Consider the following 19189-nt stretch of genomic DNA (forward strand, 5'->3'; position numbering starts at 1 on the left):
TTCAGTAAGAGCTGATTCTTTGCTGTCTGTCACGTAGTCTGCCAATGCATGCTTCTCTTCTTCAACTGTCTGCCTCACTTGCAAGAGTTGTCAACAGCCTGCTTTCCTAGGCAAGTGCAGCCTGTCGACGTCACTGTGAGCTGGAGTGCAAGGTGAATGTTCATGAGCTACCTTGCAGTCCTGTCCAGATTATACAGCTCTATGTGTGTCCAGTTCACAATGTTCGCAGTGTATCTGATGACTGGTATGGCTCTAATATTTAGTGTCTTGAATGTATTGCCGTCTTTCAGTTCGTTTTTCAAAATTTCCGTGACTCTTGGTGTGTACTCCTTGCCAACCACATTTTTAAATGCTCACGCTTGATGTTGTCCAACTGCAACATGTCTAAGTATTTGTAAGCTTCTGGCTGGTGAGCACTTGGAGGTTTGTCCATTCGGCATTTTGATGCCCTCGCCTTTTGAGATTTCGCCTCTCTATAATGCCAATGTGGCGCAACTGTCTGAGCCAAATCCCACGCTGATGTCATTGCCGAATATTCTCTATTCGCCAGAGACTGGATTTCAATTTCAAATTTTTCATAGAGAATAAAGTCAACCATGTACAGCAATTGGGATATTTTCTGAGACTTTCTCGCTGTTCGATAGCTCAGGTTTTGGTTTCTGTAAGATGGTTGAGGATGAACAGCACTGGGGACAAAGAGTCCTTTTAAAAAATGGCTCTCTTGATATCAATTAGTCCTAACCTTCTGAGTCCTATTTTCCAGTGTTTCATAGCATTTTCTGTGAATTTCCTGACGATGTTGCTGACCCCGATGGTTTCCAGGAATTTTATGCCTCAACTGTGTGATAGTGAGTCAGAGGCTTTTTTGTTGTCTATCTAGGTCGTATGTAGAGATATTTTCTACGTTTTACAGATTTCCAGTATCATTTTGTCTACCATGTATTGGTCTTTTGTGCTGCTCTTCTTCGCTTGTTACCTTTTTGTTCTACTGGTATGACATATTCTTCCAAAACGTCCTGAATTTTGTCGGCTATGATCTCTGTCAGCAACTTGAACATGGTGGACAAGCATGTTATTGCCCTGTAGTTTCCGGGTATTGCACCTCCTGTACCAAATAAATTTTCGCAGCTATTATAAATTCACTGACGTTACATGTCTTCATGGTTGTGCTAAACAGTGCGGCCGCTCTCACCTACAGACTGTTCAGGTATTTGAACCAGAAGCCATGCTGTAAATGATTGCCAGTGGATGTCCAAGTCTTCACTTCCTTCACCCTTCCCTGACCAATTTCCGGTGTTACCTCCAGCCACTGCATTCTATCCTTGGAATATTTTTAAGTTCTTGTTGCACTTTTGTTGTAGTTCTTTTCAGTTTCCCAGAGGTCTTTGCTGGAATGAGTTGTTGCTTCTTCTCTGATTTTTTTTTTTTTTCAGCTTCTGTGCCGGTTTTCTGATTCAGTATCTGGCAGAACTGTCTCTAATTGGACTGAAATTTTTGATTTTGTCTTTAATTGGTAATCCCAGCGTCGTATCTTTCGAGTTTCTTGACTGCTGCAGTTATTTATTGCTTCATAATTTCTTTGGTGTTCTGTTCTTAAAGTTCCTTGCATCACTTCTCAAGTTTTCAGCACAAGCCAACTTTTCAGGCGATATTTGATTCTAGTAGCCCCAGTTCTTCTTTTAATGTTACTACTGTACTGTGGGCGAGCTGGATAATTTATTAATTGTTATTTGGGCCGTTGCAAGGGCAGCAGTAAGGTCCTTCATTAGTGGAGCCAGTTGTTTTCTGTGGAAAACTTTCAAAGTCGGGAGCTGCTTCATTTTTGCCTTACCTGACACATTGACTGGAATGTTGTCTTTAGATTGTTAGGTGGTCTGTATTATAACAAAGAGTTTGTATTTGGTGAGACAACGTTCATGGCGTGAAAATAAGCTTTTTATTCATTCTGATGCCACACATAGTAAGATATACGAGATAGCTCATTATTATTATCAGGGCTTCAGTTTAGTGTCATACCTCACTACATTAATGATTCAACGCTAGAGTGGTACCAGCTTAGTTGTGAGCATTGTCGCAAAATGTTTGTTGTGACGGTAGCTCGATTGTGCATGTATCAAAGTTAGTAACTTCCGAATACAAATACTGCCGTAATATACAATTTTCAATGCGTGAAACCTGTTGTTATATTTCAACGTTTGCTCTGTAAATGGTATATCAGTGTGAAAGCGGTGTCATCCTGTTTAAAGGGGAGAGTATGGGATGTCCTAACTATTTGAACCGTATGTTTCAAAGCGTATTTGAACGTAGCTGTAAGACGTCCTTGTTAAAGTGAGACGTCTGAATCGACACACACAACTAACTATACACTAACATTTCTTCTCCGTCTGTAAGAGACATCTTCCGAGCTGAAACATTGTCAGCTGTGTAGAGAGCTCAAGGGGTTTCAACTTAACAGGGGCATTGTCAGCTGTATAAGACGGCTCATGATTCCTCACGCGATACTAAATGTATGTATTATCGTTACAGATACTAGGCATACATTGACAGTCCTGTCACGAAGTTATTTTACTCTGTTTTTCAGCCTCGAGGCATTGCATTTACTCTGACGTGTTATCGTTCTCGACTGTAGATAATCGATTGTGCGAATTTCTACCTTTTAGCCAAGTCTGCATTCACACTTTATTTAAATTAACTACCTTTTGTTGAAATTATAATAATTATTATAATCTTATGCTGGCAGATTTACGTTATTGTGCCCAGCAATGCAATGTCTTAACTAAAACACTAGCTTCATGAAATTGTATTTCGTGGTGTCCACACTGTAAAACGTGTTACTACGCTACTGTCAACTTATCAGTTTGTCCAAAGTGACTTTTCCTCTTGTGTTCGATAATGGGTTGATAACACTTCTTTTCCTGGTTCCAATATACATACACATAGCCACAACTGCGCAGAATTTCATGCACACCGGCGGTTGCCTGTGACCGACGTAAATATTTCACAGATATAAGAAATTCATATTTTATTCTTACCTGGTTGCTTTAAAAATCGTTGTAACCGCATACTTTGCCAAAGCTTTTCCAGTGTAATCCACAAGCTTCTTGATAAGAAACTGGGAACTATCTCTGTTGCCCACTGTTGTTCTTTTTCTAGTTCTGGAAATCTTTCTTCTTGGGCGTAATATTCGTTCCACTTCCTTATTAGGATAACCTATTCCATTACGAACCGGCTGTGGTTAATTGAACTCCTCTTGTGAATAAACCGGATGGCGATGAATAAACAGGTGAGTAAACCTGGAGGAAGCGAACCGGGTCATTTCATTGTGGAGTCATGGAGTGAGAGAGCGAAATAACTGTGGGAGGAGGAATGGCTGGCAGTGAGAAACAGTAATTTGCACTCAGTGAAGGCGTACCTCGCACCTGTCACTCCGGCGGGGTCAAGTAATCCCGATCTGTGTCTGAATGGGACACCGTTCCCTAACAGATAGCTTTAATACCCTGGCAGGATGAACTCCTCCAGAAAGTGACACCCGTGGCGTACAAATCACTATGCGCCATATCTTTACCGAATGCATTTCAAATTGTGATAAGAACAAAGAAGTATATTTAAGTAGGAATCTGTCCTGTGTTATAGCTGGTGACGAGACAGCTGTGATAAACCTTTAAAATTTTGTGCAGTATTCGAATTTCACGCTGAAGATTTTGGTGTGTAGCAGAGGGTCTGGTTTACCCATTTCATGTCAGAGTACAGCCAGCCACAGGCTTCTGCTATACAATTTTTTTTTATTATTTCCATTGAATTTCTCTTTTTTCATCGTCTGTTTTAGAACCCCCCCCCCCACCTCTCTCTCTCTCTCTCTCTCTCTCTCTCTCTCTCTCTCTCTCTCTCTCTGTGTGTGTGTGTGTGTGTGTGTGTGTGTGTGTGTGTCGCCTCCATCAGCAGAGTCTCAAATACACAACTTCTGTAGATATAGAGTATTTATCTTGTGGTTATTGGTCGTCCAGGGTTGCAGGGTAACGATTCCATTACATTGTAAATAATAAACAAAAACTTCGTGTAATCCACATTTATAATGTTCAGTAGAAGAACAAAAAACAGGAATACAATGCACTGAAATGATTCGTTGCCTCATTGTTGGTTCACTGACCCTAGGCTAATACACGTTCTGAAAAAGCGTCTGCCCACTGCATTCGTCCAATAGTGTCAACACTGTCATCACAGCTGCCCATGGGCTCCCTTTCACCTGAGGCTGCCGCTTTTATGCCAGTCTCTTATGAATCAAGTTTCATTTAATTCTAAGCTATCCTGATGGCCAGTTATACAGGTAATTCATTGCATCCAAATGACATTGGATGACGCTCACAAATTAAAAGTTCTATTAGCATGCTGATCGTGTTTATAATATACTAGCTTAGCGCCAGCTGCTTCGCTCGTGTGGACTGTATGGTCTGACTGGATTTTTTTTTTAAATCAAATTTTTGTATTGTTCGCAAATTGAAACAGCTTCTAAATTTTTCACGCTTATTAAGGCCATAGAGGCATGGTCTTCCCCGAACGTACTTCTGACCAAAAAGGGATTCTGGTAGCTGGAGTCGGAGGTCGTCGTTAATCCTCCATTTAGAGTTCTTGACATTTCCATGGAAGCTTTCATCCCTTAACACACATTTCGTTAGAAGTCAAATACGAATTTTCACGTTAAAATTTGTTTTAGCTTAATGAAATATTTTCATACAAATTTTCTTCCCCTATTTCACTCCCCCCCCCCCCCCCCCCTTAGGACTTGAAATGCCAAAAAACACTGAACCAAGTATTTCTCTTATTTCTAACTGAGAAACCCAATACAAATACAAAGTGATTTGAAACCTCCTGGGAGACTAAAACTGTGTGCCGGACCGAGACTCGAACTCGGGAGATTTAATTTCAAAAATGCCTTCGCAATGAAGTGTTTCCATAGAAACTTTCATCCCCTATTTCTAAGAACACTGAAACACGTATTTTCTTATTTTTAAACAAGAAGTAAAATACCAATTTTCGTAGATGAAGCTTTATTGATTTTTAAACAAGAAGTAAAATACCAAATTTCGTAGATGAAGCTTTATTGATTTTTAAACAAGAAGTAAAATACCAATTTTCGTAGATGAAGCTTTATTGATGGTTTATTAGTAATGTAATAATAGTTTATTTTAAAAAACTTTCACCTTCTATTTTACCCCTTAATGGTCGAATTTCCAAAAATGCTGAAACACATACTTTTCTATTTCTAACCGAGAAACCAAATGCCAACTTTCGTAGTTCTACCGTCAAAATTGCCTTAACAGCGACATATTTTCAAAGATCCTTATGGGTCCTATTTCACCACTTAGTGTTGGAATTTTGAACAATCCATTCTTAAACGATACCTGCACTGTAAGGCCAACACCCTCTCCAAATTTCAAATTTTGTCCTTAGTCGTTTGAGGTAGGCAATAATGGGTCAGTGAATCAGTCAGGCTCTATTCACACCCTTAGGGGCTGAATTTCCGTAAACGATGAAAAACGTACTTTTTTAGTTCCGACCGCGAAACCAAAAACAAATTTTCATACATTTAGCTTCAAAAATGCTTTCGTAATGAAAAATCTCCGTAAAACCTGAATTTGCAAAAAACACTGAAACGCAATTTTTTTTATTTCCAGCCAATTTTCAGAGATTTAGTTTCCAAAATACTTTCGTAATGAAATGTTTCTGTAAAAACTTCATCCTCTATTTTATCGCCTTAACGGTTGATTTTCCAAAAACATGGAAACACGTATTTTTTATATCCAACCAAGAAGTCAGATACCTATTTTCATAAATGTGACTTTAAAAATGTCTTAGTAGTTCTTTAATCATGATTTGTTTAAAAATTTTCACCCACTATTTCACCCCACAGGGGTTAACTTTCCCCAGTTGCTGAAAAATGTTTTTCCTTATTTCTGATCGAGAAATCAAATACCAATTAGTTCTAGCTTCCAAACTGCAATAATACTGACATATTTTCAAAAAACACTTCATCCCCTATTTCACCTTCTTATGGGAGGAATTTCTAAAAATCGCGTCTTCAACTATTCCTACGGAATAAGGTCAACACCCTCTCCCAATATCAAGTTTCTATTCTTAGCGGCTTGCGTTGGACAATGATTAGCCAGTTAGGACAACGCCTTTTGTACATGGACACTGATTGTACAGGACTGAAAGAGAATGAAAGGACAAAAAAACACAAAGAAGAAGCCAATAAAATGCCAAAATAAAAATCAAACAATGTTGTCATGATGTATATCAAATGATTGTTTGGTGAGAGTGCTATGAAACTTAAATTGCATTTCGTGTAGTCGACATGCTACGAAAGTTGGTTATGTATTAAGTGATCCAAACTGATATTTGGAATTTTGATCATGAATATTTCAGATTTGGGGGTAGGTATAAAGATGTGATTGCGACGTAAGTTCACACATACCTAAGGTTTTAATAGCCGCTGAACAGAGTTCAGTGTGCGCTCCATCTGTATAAACTAAACTAAACTACCTCCGAACAGGACATGTAGGCCCACCGGTACCGACCAGCCACTGTCATCCTCAGATGTAGGCGTCACTGGATGCGGATGTGGAGGGGGGGGGGGCGGCATGTGGTCAGCAGGCCGCTCTCCCTGCCGTATGTCAGTTTCCGAGACCGGAGCCGCTACTTCTCAATAAAGTAGATCTTCAGTTTGCCTCACAAGGGCTGAGTGCACCTCGCTTTCCAGCAGTGCTCAGCAGACCGTATGGTCAACCATGCAAGTTCTAGCCCAACCTAACAACGCTTTACTCCGGTGACCTGATGGGAACCGGTGTTACCACTGTGGCAAGGCCGTTGGCGTTCCATCTATAGCACGCAGGGTATCTGAACGATACTAGTCCAGGCTAGCATGTACTCATTAACGTTTGCGACTTCTGCTTTTAATGCGAACTCACTGCTTCTGCAGGTACCACACCAGGGTTTGGTAGACAGCATATTGCACAAAACCCAAAGAAAAAAAATGTAATGGGGTTGCGTCTGGAGACCTTTGGGATCAGGAAATGGGTCCTCTGCCAGCCCAGCTACCTGGGAATGTCGCCCAAGGCCTTCCCAACCAATGAGGCCCAGTGAGGAGGGGCACCATCTTGCTGCACATGACGTAAGGTTGCAGTTGTTCAATCTGTGAAAATTCAAACCGTTGCAACACGTCCGGAAAAACAGTTGAGACTGTCGGCGCCTCTGCAAAGAAGAAAAAACAGACAACACAACAAATTTACCGCCGGAATGGTGTGCACAATTTCCGTATAAAAGTGGGGGGTTCCTCAAAGTTCCAGATCTTCACATTAGTGTCGCTTTGCCTTCGTTGATACACAAAATCAAGCTTCGTCCTTGAATCTCGCCTCATCGATGATCCAACTCATGCTTCGCGCTTTGGCCTTTCGTAAGGTTGAAGCGCGTCCCGCAGCTGCATCTAGTACGCATGAAGCTTCAGTCCCTTGAGTGGTACCTTGTTCACCACGTTTGGTGGTATCTACAATTGTTGAGATGCTCGATTTGATTGCACTCCGTATAAATGCCTGTAGTAGCTGTTCGACATCTGCATCACTCTTTCTCGACGCGTGGAACCCGTCCTCTTCACGTCACTTCCGGATCCCATGAACCTCGTGTATCACTGTCTGGTGGTCGGACGTGATGGTGCGGTTCTGCATCTTCTCCGGAAGTTCTGCTGGACCTGGATGCCACGTTTCGTCTGTCGACCATACCACAGTAACTAATATGCAAAAAAAAAGAAAGTTTAGATATGTATCAACATTATGCAGCAAATCACATATTTCTATCCATCCCCAATTCTCAGATATTCGTGATCAAACTAATAAACATAATTTTCGATACATCCTTGCCATTATTGATGTTTTAGTTACTTAATAGAAATTAAAACAATGTCATTCAAGTAAAATTGGCTGTCGGAATAGAAGTGTTTTTTACTTCTTACTTCGACTGAAATAACTTAATTTCTTTTCTAAAAAAGAATAAAGATTAAGGCGAACAGCATTCTCAAATCAGCCTTTCCAGGACTACAAGATTTTTAGAAATGAGGGCCACCAACCTCCTACAGGCATTGAAATAAATCGGTGGTGAAGGCTGAAGGTTTTTGCTGTATCGGGACTCGAACCCGAATGCTTCATCTCTCCAGAACGGTTGCTCCAGCCGTCTCGGCCAACTGGATACGAGTAATGTCCGACCCAAATTCTCAACATGTTACGCGCAAGTAGCGCCCCTACCCAATTATCTTTATTGCTTGTAGCATTGCGCTGAAGTCTCGCAGGGGTTCGGAAATTAAAGTGCATCCACAGAGAAAGTACCGAGAGCCATCCTCGATCAGAGATACACAATGGTGGTCGTGTGGACATGGCCGACAGTCCAGGCTTAGTTCATGGAAGCTATCCTCCATAAAACCTATTGAGTTACTGTGAATGAGAGGTGGTTCCTATTTCCAATACATGTTAGTAAAACTAGTGGTAATTTCTGAAAGACAAACCAAATATGAAAACTTAACCACACGGAGAAAGGTTATAAAACAAAGACAAGTAAGAAGTTCAGTATAGAAAGGATGCGGCGAACAATCAGTCAGTATTGTGGACAGGGAGCGTTATGTAAGTAGTGCGGGAAAACCTGGGAATTTTGGTCGGACGGAGAGCGGTGCTGAACGAGCAGGTGCGATTAAAGCGACCGCCCTCGTCAAGCGGGAATTCGGGTTCGAATTCCAGTACAGCACAAATTTTCTCTTGTCGCCGTTATTTCATTCCAGTGCTTTGTCAGAATTTATTTCGTCACAAATATGGAAAGTGATGGATAATTTCAAGCAGTTTTATGCAGTGGTAGAAAAGTGTGACATATTACGTCGGAACCAACTGTTATTACGTAAAATTTAGATTATGACGAATAAAACAGTTTCCATCTGAAACAATCGATTCAGAATACACTACAGGAAAAAAATTAATGTCCCTTTTAGAGGTTTCCCATTCACTCAAGATTTATTGATGCAACAGTGCATGTGAAGTGCATGAAATCATTATATTTGCAGATCATGCAGATCATTAGCACAAGCGTTTACGAGATACTGGGTATCGACCCACGCTGAAACACCCATATTAATACATAGTGTAACCTCTATGGGCAGCAAGGCGGGTGCTGACTCTGGCGTCCAGTGGATCATACAGATGTAGAATACTGTTCTAGGTTACGTTAAGAAACGCCCGCTCGGCCTGTTCACGTAGGTCTGCAAGAGGTGTTGATTGACGAGTCACTCCTCGTCCCATCATATCCCAGTCATGCTCGGTTGGAGAGAAGTCCAGAGATCGTGCAGGCCAAGAAGTTGCTGCACGTCTTGCAGAGCATGTTGAGTTTCACGGACAGTGTGTGTGTGTGTGTGTGTGTGTGTGTGTGTGTGTGTGTGCGAGCACTATGCTGTTGAAACAACGTATCACCTTCCTGTTGCAAAAACGGCAAAAGAACAGATCTGAAACAACATTGTGCACGTACTGAGCATTGTTTAGCGCCCACTCCAGAAGCACCAAAGGTGAACGCATCTCAGACCATAAGGCATGGGATGGCGCCAGCGTGTCTTGGACGAGTGTACTCAAAGACATAGTACTCACCAGATCTATGCTGTACACGCAAACGACCTTCACATATGTGCAGACAGAAAATGCTTTCATTGCTGAAGAACAAGGCGCGCCATTCCACTTTCCAAGTGATACCCTGACGGCACCAGTTGAGCTGTGACGTGAGCGAAAGACGGGCTAGAGCTGTGCGTGCCCGTAGCCTCACTGCTAATAACCGTTTGCAATAGTTCTTGCTGACACGTCTGGTCTAACAAGCCTTCTTACCTGTGCTGCAGTAACTGTACGATCTACCACTGTTTCCCTTACAATACAGAGGGGTCCAAAAAAATGAATCCACTGTTTAAAAGTCCATAACTGGCAAACTAATTGACGGAGTTGTCTGATCTTTGGTAGTGTAATAGTTTGTAGTTCCAGCAATCGCCACACAAGCGTTGAATTGCGTTGTTTTGTTTTGTCAGATGACGGTCGCCAGATAGTGAGTGTTTCGTTCTTAGTTGCACTCGTTACTAGAGTAAACATGGCTGGCGCAAGGCTTACATTCGACGAAAGGAAGTCAGTTTTGAAGTGGTATTTTAAGTACGAAAACATTAATGAGGTTCAACGGCAATGGCGAAATGAGTATCAAAGAGAGCAACCGACACGTTTAACGATTCGTCGCATTCGAGACAAATTTGAAGCCGAAGGCTATGTTAAAGATGTACACAAACAACGATCTGGACGGCCTGTAACAGTAACAAGTCCAGCTAACTCCCGTCGTGTGTTACAACAATTCACTCGCTCACCACAGAAGTCTGTGAGACAGTGTACCCGTGAAACTGGAGTGATTCGCTCAAGTATTTGGCGAATTTTGAAGACAGCAAAGTGGAAGTGCTACATCCCACGATTGCTGCACGCAACGAACGAGGACGACCCAGACCGTAGAATGGAGTACTGCGAGTGGTTTACTAACATGGTACGCAACGACGAACAGTTTGCAGAGCTGATTGTGTGGTGTGATGAGGCACAGTTCAAACTCAATGGTACAAATAAATCGTGACAATTAAATCTACTGGGCCGCCGAAAATCCGAACGTCCGTGTAGACAAAGCCATGAATTTGCCAGGAGTAAATTTGTGGTGTGGGTTGTCTTACCGGGGCTTGGTTGGGCCATTCTTCTTTGACGGCACAGTTACTGGTGAAGTGTACCTTCAGAAGCTTCAGACATCCAGTTTACCTGCCATCCGAGACTTGTATGGAGACGGAAGAGTTTACTTTCAACAAGATGATGCCCCAGCCCACTACCAAAATCGTGTTAGGGTGTATCTCGACGAAAATCTACCAGGAAGATGGGTAGGCCGTAGAGGTGCTGTGGAGTATCCATCACGTTCCCCAGACCTAACTCCTCTGGACTTCTACCTGTGGGGAATACTAAAGGACGTCGTTGATCGACAAAAGCCACGCACATTGGATGAATTTCGAGAATCCATCGTACATTCATGTACAAGTATCCAACTGAACACGTTGCAGCCAGTAGTTCGTGCTGCAGTTCGGGGGCTTCGTTTGTATGTTAATGGTGACCATTTCGAACATCTACAGTGATATCTTTAAGTTGGACTTTAAGCTACACTTTCACCAAAAATGAGACAACTCCGTCAATTAGTTTGCAAATTATGGACTTTTAAACAGTGGATACATTTCTTTGGACCTCTCCGTATAGGACGATCCTGGTGGGAGATTATGCTGCGTGGAGATCGAGAAAGGGTGTGAAAAATGTTCTGTTATGACTTTTACTAGCATTGTTTCACAACTGACGCAACACACCCAACTTAATGTGACGATGCTCCGAGAGGACCATCCCACCGCTTGGAAAGCCACTATTTGATCAACGATGCGTCCCTGTGGCATGGTTGTCAGCTTGCTTCACACATATACACCACATTCAGACTTGATGTCTATGAGATTTCGCTATTAGAAGATAGACAGAGGGCGCTCTGGTAGCTATGCAAGTACATTATCTACTGGCGGACGATGCTGAAACCATTTTAAGTACTTCCCAAGTGATATTTACCGTCATTGAATGGAAATCGACGTCTTTGCAGGTGTACTAATTTTTCGATACCGTTGATAAATGCGTCGCAGTCAATCTCGGATGTCCCCCCTGCGGGTCCGGGGTAAGAATAGGCCCGAGGTATTCCTGCCTGTCGTAAGAGGCGCCTAAAAGGAGTTTCAACCGTTTCGGCCTTCCATGTGATGGTGCCCCTTGGGGTTTGACCTCCATTTTTCAAAATTCTACGGAAGTACGAGCCTTTTAGGGAAGGACACCTTACGTGGTGTATCACTGGTCGTCCGTGCACTAAGACCTTGGCACTCAGCATTGTAACGGTGTTGTAACCATACCCACTATTCATCAAATTGGGCCTAAACGCCTGATGGGTTGTAAAAGTTACGCCCATAGTGCGTCCCCATCTGCACCTACGATCATGATGAACTTTCCATGGCACCCAAAATCCAGCACGGTAGGCAGACCGTTGTGGTTGGGTCGTCATGTACCCTCTAGGTTGTAGCCCCCTGACAACGCAGGGATCGTACTGCCAATACCTGAGCTGCACCCTCCCCACGTCGGCCAAGGAGTAGATGCCCGTCTCCATGGGGCATCAGGACTCCCAGCAATGGTCATCCTGCCAGGTGGCCCTTGCTGGGGCTGGGTGGCGCCCGTGGGGAGAGCCCCTGGTTGGAGTGGGTGGTATCGGAGCGGACGTTTCGCAGATGAAACGTCAACATGTATCAGGTCGCTCTGCGGCCGAGTCTTTCAAAAAGAAAAGTACTGTCTCTGGTTCTGGTTCTCCTGCCCTTTCCCCCTTGGCCACTCCCTGGGAGGAAGGACAGGCCCGCTGGCTTGGGGCGAAGTACTTCCCCCGCTATTTGGTCTGTTCTCAGACCGATGGGGGGACGTTCGCCACCTCCAAGCCCATGTTCTTTGTTCAGCACATCGAGGACATCTTTGGGGAAATCGAGGCTCTCAGCAAAATGCGGTCGGGGTCCGTTCTTATAAAGACCACCTCCGCCACAAAGTCGGCGGCGCTCCAGGCGTGCGACCGACTAGGGGACATCCCAGTGTCCATTGTCCCACATCTGGCACTGAATAGGACGCAGGGGGTTATTTTTCATCAGGACCTCATGCTGCAATCTGATGAGGAGCTCAGGGCCAACCTGGAGCGCAGAGGCGTGCATTTCGTCCAGCGGGTCCAGCGCGGCCCCAAAGACAGTCGCATCGACTCTGGGGCCTTTATCCTCGCCTTCGAGGGGACCTTCTCCCGGAGAAGGTAAAGGTGATGTGCTACCGGAGCGACGTGCGACCTTATGTCCCACCTCCTATGCGCTGTTTTCGGTGTTTGCGCTTTGGGCACATGTCGTCACGGTGTGAGGCTGAGCCCCTTTGTGGCGATTGTGGACGTCCTCTTCGTGAGGAACATACATGCACCCCACCACCTCGGTGCGTTAATTGTCCTGGCATCCACTCGCCTAGATCCTTAGACTGCCCCGCGTATCAGAAGGAGAAGAAGATTCAAGAACTCAAAACTTTGGATCGTCTCTCTTATTCTGAGGCCAGGAAGAAGTATGACCGCCTCCATCCCGTGACGTTGACCACTTAGTTTGCCTCAGTCGTGTCCACTCCTTCCACAGTATCCTCACCCCTATCCTGTCCCCCCTCCACCTCCTCCCCCCATCCGGGGTCTATGCCTCCGCCTCCCAAATCCCTCCCTTCCAAATCCTCCTCCCCCGTGGCCCCCGACCCTCTGCCCCTGGGGCCACCCTTCCTCCTCCTCCCCCCCGCCGCCTGAGAAGCGATCCTCTTCTCAGGCGTCCACCGGCGAAATGTTCTGGACCCCGGCTTCCGAGGTCCGGCGTTCCAAAACGGACCTCACGCGTGAGAACCTTCTTCGGGTCCAGCCCACCATCCTTGTGCCTCCTAGGACTTCCAAGAAGGCCTCCAAGAAGAAGTCTCTATCCCCCTCTCCACCCCAGCGCGTTTCGTCAGACACTCCGTCCGTGAGTTGCTGCTCCCGGCTGTCCTCGGTTTCGCCGGGATGTTCTGCTGCCAGGTGCTCAGCTGGCCTCTCGTCGGCAAATGATGCTGCCCCTCCTACGAAACCCGGGACAGCGGCCGCAGCTGGCGATGACTCGATGGAACAGGATCCGCCTCCCGCCGGTTGTAGCGTTGTTCCCTCGAAACCTGGCCCTCCACGGCCGTCGAGGTGACCAGCTCTTCCCCCGTCTCGTTCCCCCTTTTTTTCTTTTACTAGCGATGGCCTTGTTACATTGGAACATAAGAGGTATTCGATCTAATCGGGAGGAATTACAACTGCTCCTCTGCCTGCACTGTCCGCTTGTCCTTGGCCTCCAGGAAACCAAGTTGCGCCCAACTGACCGTATTGCCTTTACCCACTATACCTCGGAGCGGTATGACCTCACCCCTGTGGACGGTATCCCAGCTCATGGTGGGGTCATGTTGCTCGTTCGGGACGATGTCTATCACCATCCCATCCCATTGACCACCCCACTCCAAGCAATAGCTGTCTGTATTACTCTTTCTGCTTTTACTTTTTCAGTTTGTACCATCTACACTCCATCGTCATCCGCAGTTAGTCGGGCTGACATGATGCACCTGATTGTTCAGCTTCCTCCGCCGTTTTTATTGTTTGGCGACTTCAATGCCCATCATCCCCTTTGGGGCTCTCCTGCATCCTGTCAACGAGGCTCCCTCTTGGCGGATGTCTTCAACCATCTCAATCTTGTCTGCCTCAATACTGGCGCCCCGACTTTCCTCTCGGACTCTACTCATACCTACTCCCACTTGGACCTTTTGATCTGTTCTACCACTCTTGCCCATCGGTTCGAGTGGTATGTCCTTTCTGACACCTATTCGGCGACCACTTCCCCTGTGTCGTTCGTCTCCTGCACCACACCCCATCCCCATGTCCTTCGAGCTGGAACATACCGAAAGCTGACTGGGGACATTACTCCTCCCTGGCGACCTTTCCGGACCACGATTTTCTCAGTTGTGACAGTCAGGTCGAATACCTCACGGCTGTTATCATCAATGCTGCCGAACGTTCCATTCCTCGTACTACCTCTTCTTCACGTCGCGTTTCCGTCCCCTGGTGGAATGAGGCTTGTAGAGACGCTATCCGTGCTCGACGACGTGCTTTACGCACCTTTCGCCGCCATCCTACGTTGGCGAATTGTATTGGATACAAACGACTCCGAGCGCAATGCCGTAGAGTCATCAAAGACAGCAAAAAAGCTTGTTGGGCCTCTTTCACCAGCTCCTTTAACAGTTTTACTCCCTCTTCTGTCGTTTGGGGTGGCCTGCGCTGGCTGTCGGGCATTAAGGCCCACTCCTCGGTACCTGGCCTGACCTCAGGTAATGAGGTCCTTGTTGATCCTGTGGCTGTCTACAACGCCTTCGGCCGGTTTTTCGCGGAGGTTTCAAGCTCCGCCCATTACCACCCTGCCTTCCTTCTCAGGAAAGAGGCAGAAGAGGCTCTGCGACCTTCCTTCCACTCGCTGAATCTGGAAACTTATAATGCCCCCTTTACTATGCGGGAACTCGAACGTGCGCTTGCACTGTCCCGGTTCTCTGCTCCGGGGCCAGATGCCATTCACGTTCAGATGCTGGCACACCTTTCTCTGGCGGGCAAAAGCTTCCTTCTTCGTACCTACAATCGCGTCTGGACCGAAGGTCAGGTCCCCATGCATTGGCGTGACGCCGTCGTTGTTCCTATACCCAAACCCGGGAATGATAGACACCTTCCTTGTAGTTACCGCCCCATTTCTCTCACAAGCTGTGTCTGTAAGGTGATGGAGTGCATGGTTAATGCTCGGTTAATCTGGATTCTCGAATCTCGATGGCTACTTACCGATGTCCAATGCGGCTTTCGTCGCCGCCGCTCCGCTGTTGACCACCTTGTGACCTTGTCGACATTCATCATGAACAACTTTTTGCGAAGGCGCCAAACGGTAGCCGTGTTCTTCGATTTGGAGAAGGCTTATGATACCTGTTGGAGAGGAGGTATCCTCCGCACTATGCACAGGTGGGGCCTACGCGGTCGCCTGCCCCTTTTTATTGATTCCTTTTTAACGGATCGAAAGTTTAGGGTACGTGTGGGTTCCGTATTGTCCGAAGTCTTCCTCCAGGAGAATGGAGTGCCTCAGGGCTCCGTCTTGAGCATAGCCCTTTTTGCCATCGCGATCAATCCAATTATGGATTGCATTCCACCAAATGTCTCAGGCTCTCTTTTTGTCGATGACTTCGCGATCTACTGCAGTGCCCGGAGAACATGCCTCCTGGAGCGCTGCCTTCAGCGTTGTCTCGACAGCCTATACTCATGGAGCGTGGCAAATGGCTTCCGGTTCTCTGAAGAGAAGACGGTTTGTATTACCATTTGGCGATATAAAGCGTTCCTTCCGCCATCCTTACATCTCGGTCCCGTTGTTCTCCCATTCGTGGAAACAACTAGGTTTCTAGGGCTCACATTGGACAGGAAACTTTGTTGGTCTCCACACGTCTCTTATTTGGTGGCCCGTTGTACACGTTCCCTTAATGTCCTCGGAGTTCTTAGTGGTTCATCTTGGGGAGCGGATCGCACTGTCCTGCTTCACTTGTATCATGCCATAGTCCGATCGAAGCTGGATTATGGGAGCTTCGTCTACTCGTCTGTTCGGCCATTCCTCTTACGCCGTCTCAACTCCATCCACCGTCGGGGGTTACGTCTTGCGACCGAAAGGTTCTACACTAGTCCCGTCGAGAGTCTTTATGCTGAAGCTGCCGAATTACCATTGACCTACTGACGCGACGTACTGCTTTGTCGGTATGCCTGCCGGCTGTTGTCAATGCCCGACCATCCCTCTTATCAGTCCTTCTTTGCCTATTCTCTCGACCGTCAGTACGGGTTGTATGTGTCTGCCCTGCTGCCCCTGGAGTTCGCTTCCGTCGCCTGCTTCGACAATTGGATTTTGCCCTCCCTACCACCTTCAGAGAGGGTGAGAGCCCGACACCACCTTGGCTCCAGGCTCCAGTTCATATTTATCTCGACCTCAGCTCACTCCCGAAGGAGGGTACTCCGGCTATAGTGTATTGCTCACGGTTTGTCGAACTTCGTGCTCGACTTGCCGGTCACACCTTTATTTACACCGATGGCTCCAAAACTGACGATGGTGTCGCCTGTGCCTTTGTCGTCGGGGCCGTCACCTTTAAATACCGGCTCCTCGACCAATGTTCCAGCTTTACGGCCGAGCTTTTTGCTCTCCATCAGCCCGTTCAGTATGCCCGCCGCCACCGCCATTCATCGTATGTACTCTGCTCTGATTCACTCAGTGCTCTTCAGAGCCTTGGAGCTCCCTATCCGGTCCATCCCTTGGTACAACGGATCCAGCAGTCCCTCCATTCTTTCGCTGATAATGGTTCTCTTGTCAGCTTTCTGTGGGTTCCCGGACATTAGGAGTGCCTGGGAATGAGGCTGCTGATGCTGCAGCCAAGGCTGCAGTCCTCCTGCCTCGGCCAGCCTCCCATTGTGTCCCGTCATCTGACGTTCGTGGGGTTGTTTGTAAGACGCTTGTGTCGTTGTGGTGGGATGCTTGGTCATCCCTCCAAGGAAACAAGCTCCGGGCGGTAAAACCGCTCCCAACTGCTTGGACGACGACCTCCTCCCGACCGTCTCGGCGAGAAGAGGTCCTTCTGACCAGGTTGCGGATTGGGCATTGCCGGTTTAGCCACCGCTACCTGCTCTCCAGTGACCCAGCCCCGCAGTGCCCTTGTGGTCAAGCATTAACAGTGCGCCATGTTTTATTGTCGTGTCCCCGCTTTAGTCAATCTCGTATTGTCCTGTCCCTGCCATCTACTTGACCGGATATTTTAGCTGATGACGCTCGAGCAGCTGCTCGTGTTCTGCGTTTTATAACTTTGACTGGTTTGTCCAAAGACATCTAACTTTTTTCCTTATTTTATCTGCATCTTTGTACGGACTTTCTGGTGTCCCCCTTCCCCTTGAGTTTTACTAGATTCCATGTGATCTAACACTTGTGACTGGGCGCTAATGACCTCCATAGTTGAGCGCCCTTAAACCCCACAAAAAAAAAAAAAAAAAAATCTCGGATGTATAAAAAGACAGGAGACTTAAATACAATGTTTAACACGGGGCACATGTTTTAATGAGATTTTCTTTTATACGTCATGTTGAAGTTTTATTAATCTGCCATTTTTATCCGCACTAGTCTCATCCAGATTTAGCAGGGCGCTAAAGACCTTACTGTTCTGCACCCAAACTAACACATTATCATCATCAGCACCGTGTTATGGGTCTTCTAAGGTAGGTGCCGGCCGCGGTTGCCGAGCGGTTCTAGGCGCTTCAGTCCGGAACCGCGAGACTGCTACGGTCGCAGGTTCGAATGCTGCCTCGCGCATGGATCTGTGTGATGTCCTAAGATTAGTTAGGTTTAAGTAGTTCTAAGTTCTAGGGGACTGATGACCTCAGATGTTAAGTCCCATAGAGCTCAGAGCCATTTGAACCATTGATCTAAGGTAGGTGGTCTAGCAGCACATGAATGTTACAGCTGTCGGGGTGCGGGCTGCTGGGCGTGGGCATCTGGCTACGGCTGGCGTACGAGGGCTACACGACGCTGCTGCCACAGTACGCGGCCGTCAGCGCCGACAGCATGCTCATCGCCGCAGGTGTCATCGTCTTCGTCATCGCCTTCTTCGGCTGCTGCGGTGCCTGGTTCCAGAGCCGCTGCATGCTCATCACGGTAAGCAGCCGCTGTGACGAGGTAGGAGGGCGCACCCAGCAGCACAGCGGGATTGTGATCGACCGGCTGTGAGAGTTTCACTCTCGACGACTATAAGAGAGTATTTTTGTTCCATGCACACGGTGCTCTACAGCTCACAAGAAACGCAGGAACTTATTTTTTGTGACAAAGAGTCGACATAAGTAGTGGAAGATTTCTTTTTGAAATTTGTTGTGCCGGACATTTTCTGGCAGTACAGTGCGCACAAAATAACTTGGCCTGTACCTGTGCTGTCGGGTGTTAGGGCAGGGGGCAGGGCCAGTGGTAATAGTGGGGGTACAGCTGCGTGTGCCCACGACATGGTAGGGGAGACGCAGTTTAACAGCAGGACGGTTAAGCCATAGCTAGTCAGTCTGCAGACGACTGTATTAAGATACAGGGTGATTCAAAAAGAATACCACAACTTTAGGAATTTAAAACTCTGCAACGACAAAAGGCAGAGCTAAGCACTATCTGTCGGCGGATTAAGGAAGCTATAAAGTTTCATTTAGTTGTACATTTGTTCGCTTGAGGCGCTGTTGACTAGGCTGAAAACCAAACTACCCGAGGCAGCCCGTGACAGAGCACTTCATCACTGGCCTCCAAGAAGCCCTGATCTTACCTCTGCGATTTTTTCTTATGGGGGTATGTTAAGGATATGGTGTTTCGGCCACCTCTCCCAGCCACCATTGATGATTTGAAACGAGAAATAACAGCAGCTATCCAAACTGTTACGCCTGATATGCTACAGAG

At 46.4% G+C, this 19189-nt stretch overlaps 1 protein-coding gene across 2 annotated transcripts in view; it reads left to right on the forward strand.

Annotated features, from left to right (window-relative positions):
- The window catches only part of LOC126473771 (tetraspanin-9), a 523722-nt gene that overhangs the window by 462168 nt on the left and 42365 nt on the right, over positions 1-19189 (forward strand). For both annotated transcript variants that reach the window (XM_050101035.1, XM_050101036.1), the window contains exon 5: positions 18227-18418. In XM_050101035.1, the coding sequence (XP_049956992.1) occupies positions 18227-18418 (192 nt within the window). The remainder of the gene's footprint in view (positions 1-18226; positions 18419-19189) is intronic.

Source organism: Schistocerca serialis, chromosome 4 (assembly GCF_023864345.2).
Source record: "Schistocerca serialis cubense isolate TAMUIC-IGC-003099 chromosome 4, iqSchSeri2.2, whole genome shotgun sequence".
Taxonomy (NCBI): Eukaryota; Metazoa; Arthropoda; class Insecta; order Orthoptera; family Acrididae; genus Schistocerca; species Schistocerca serialis.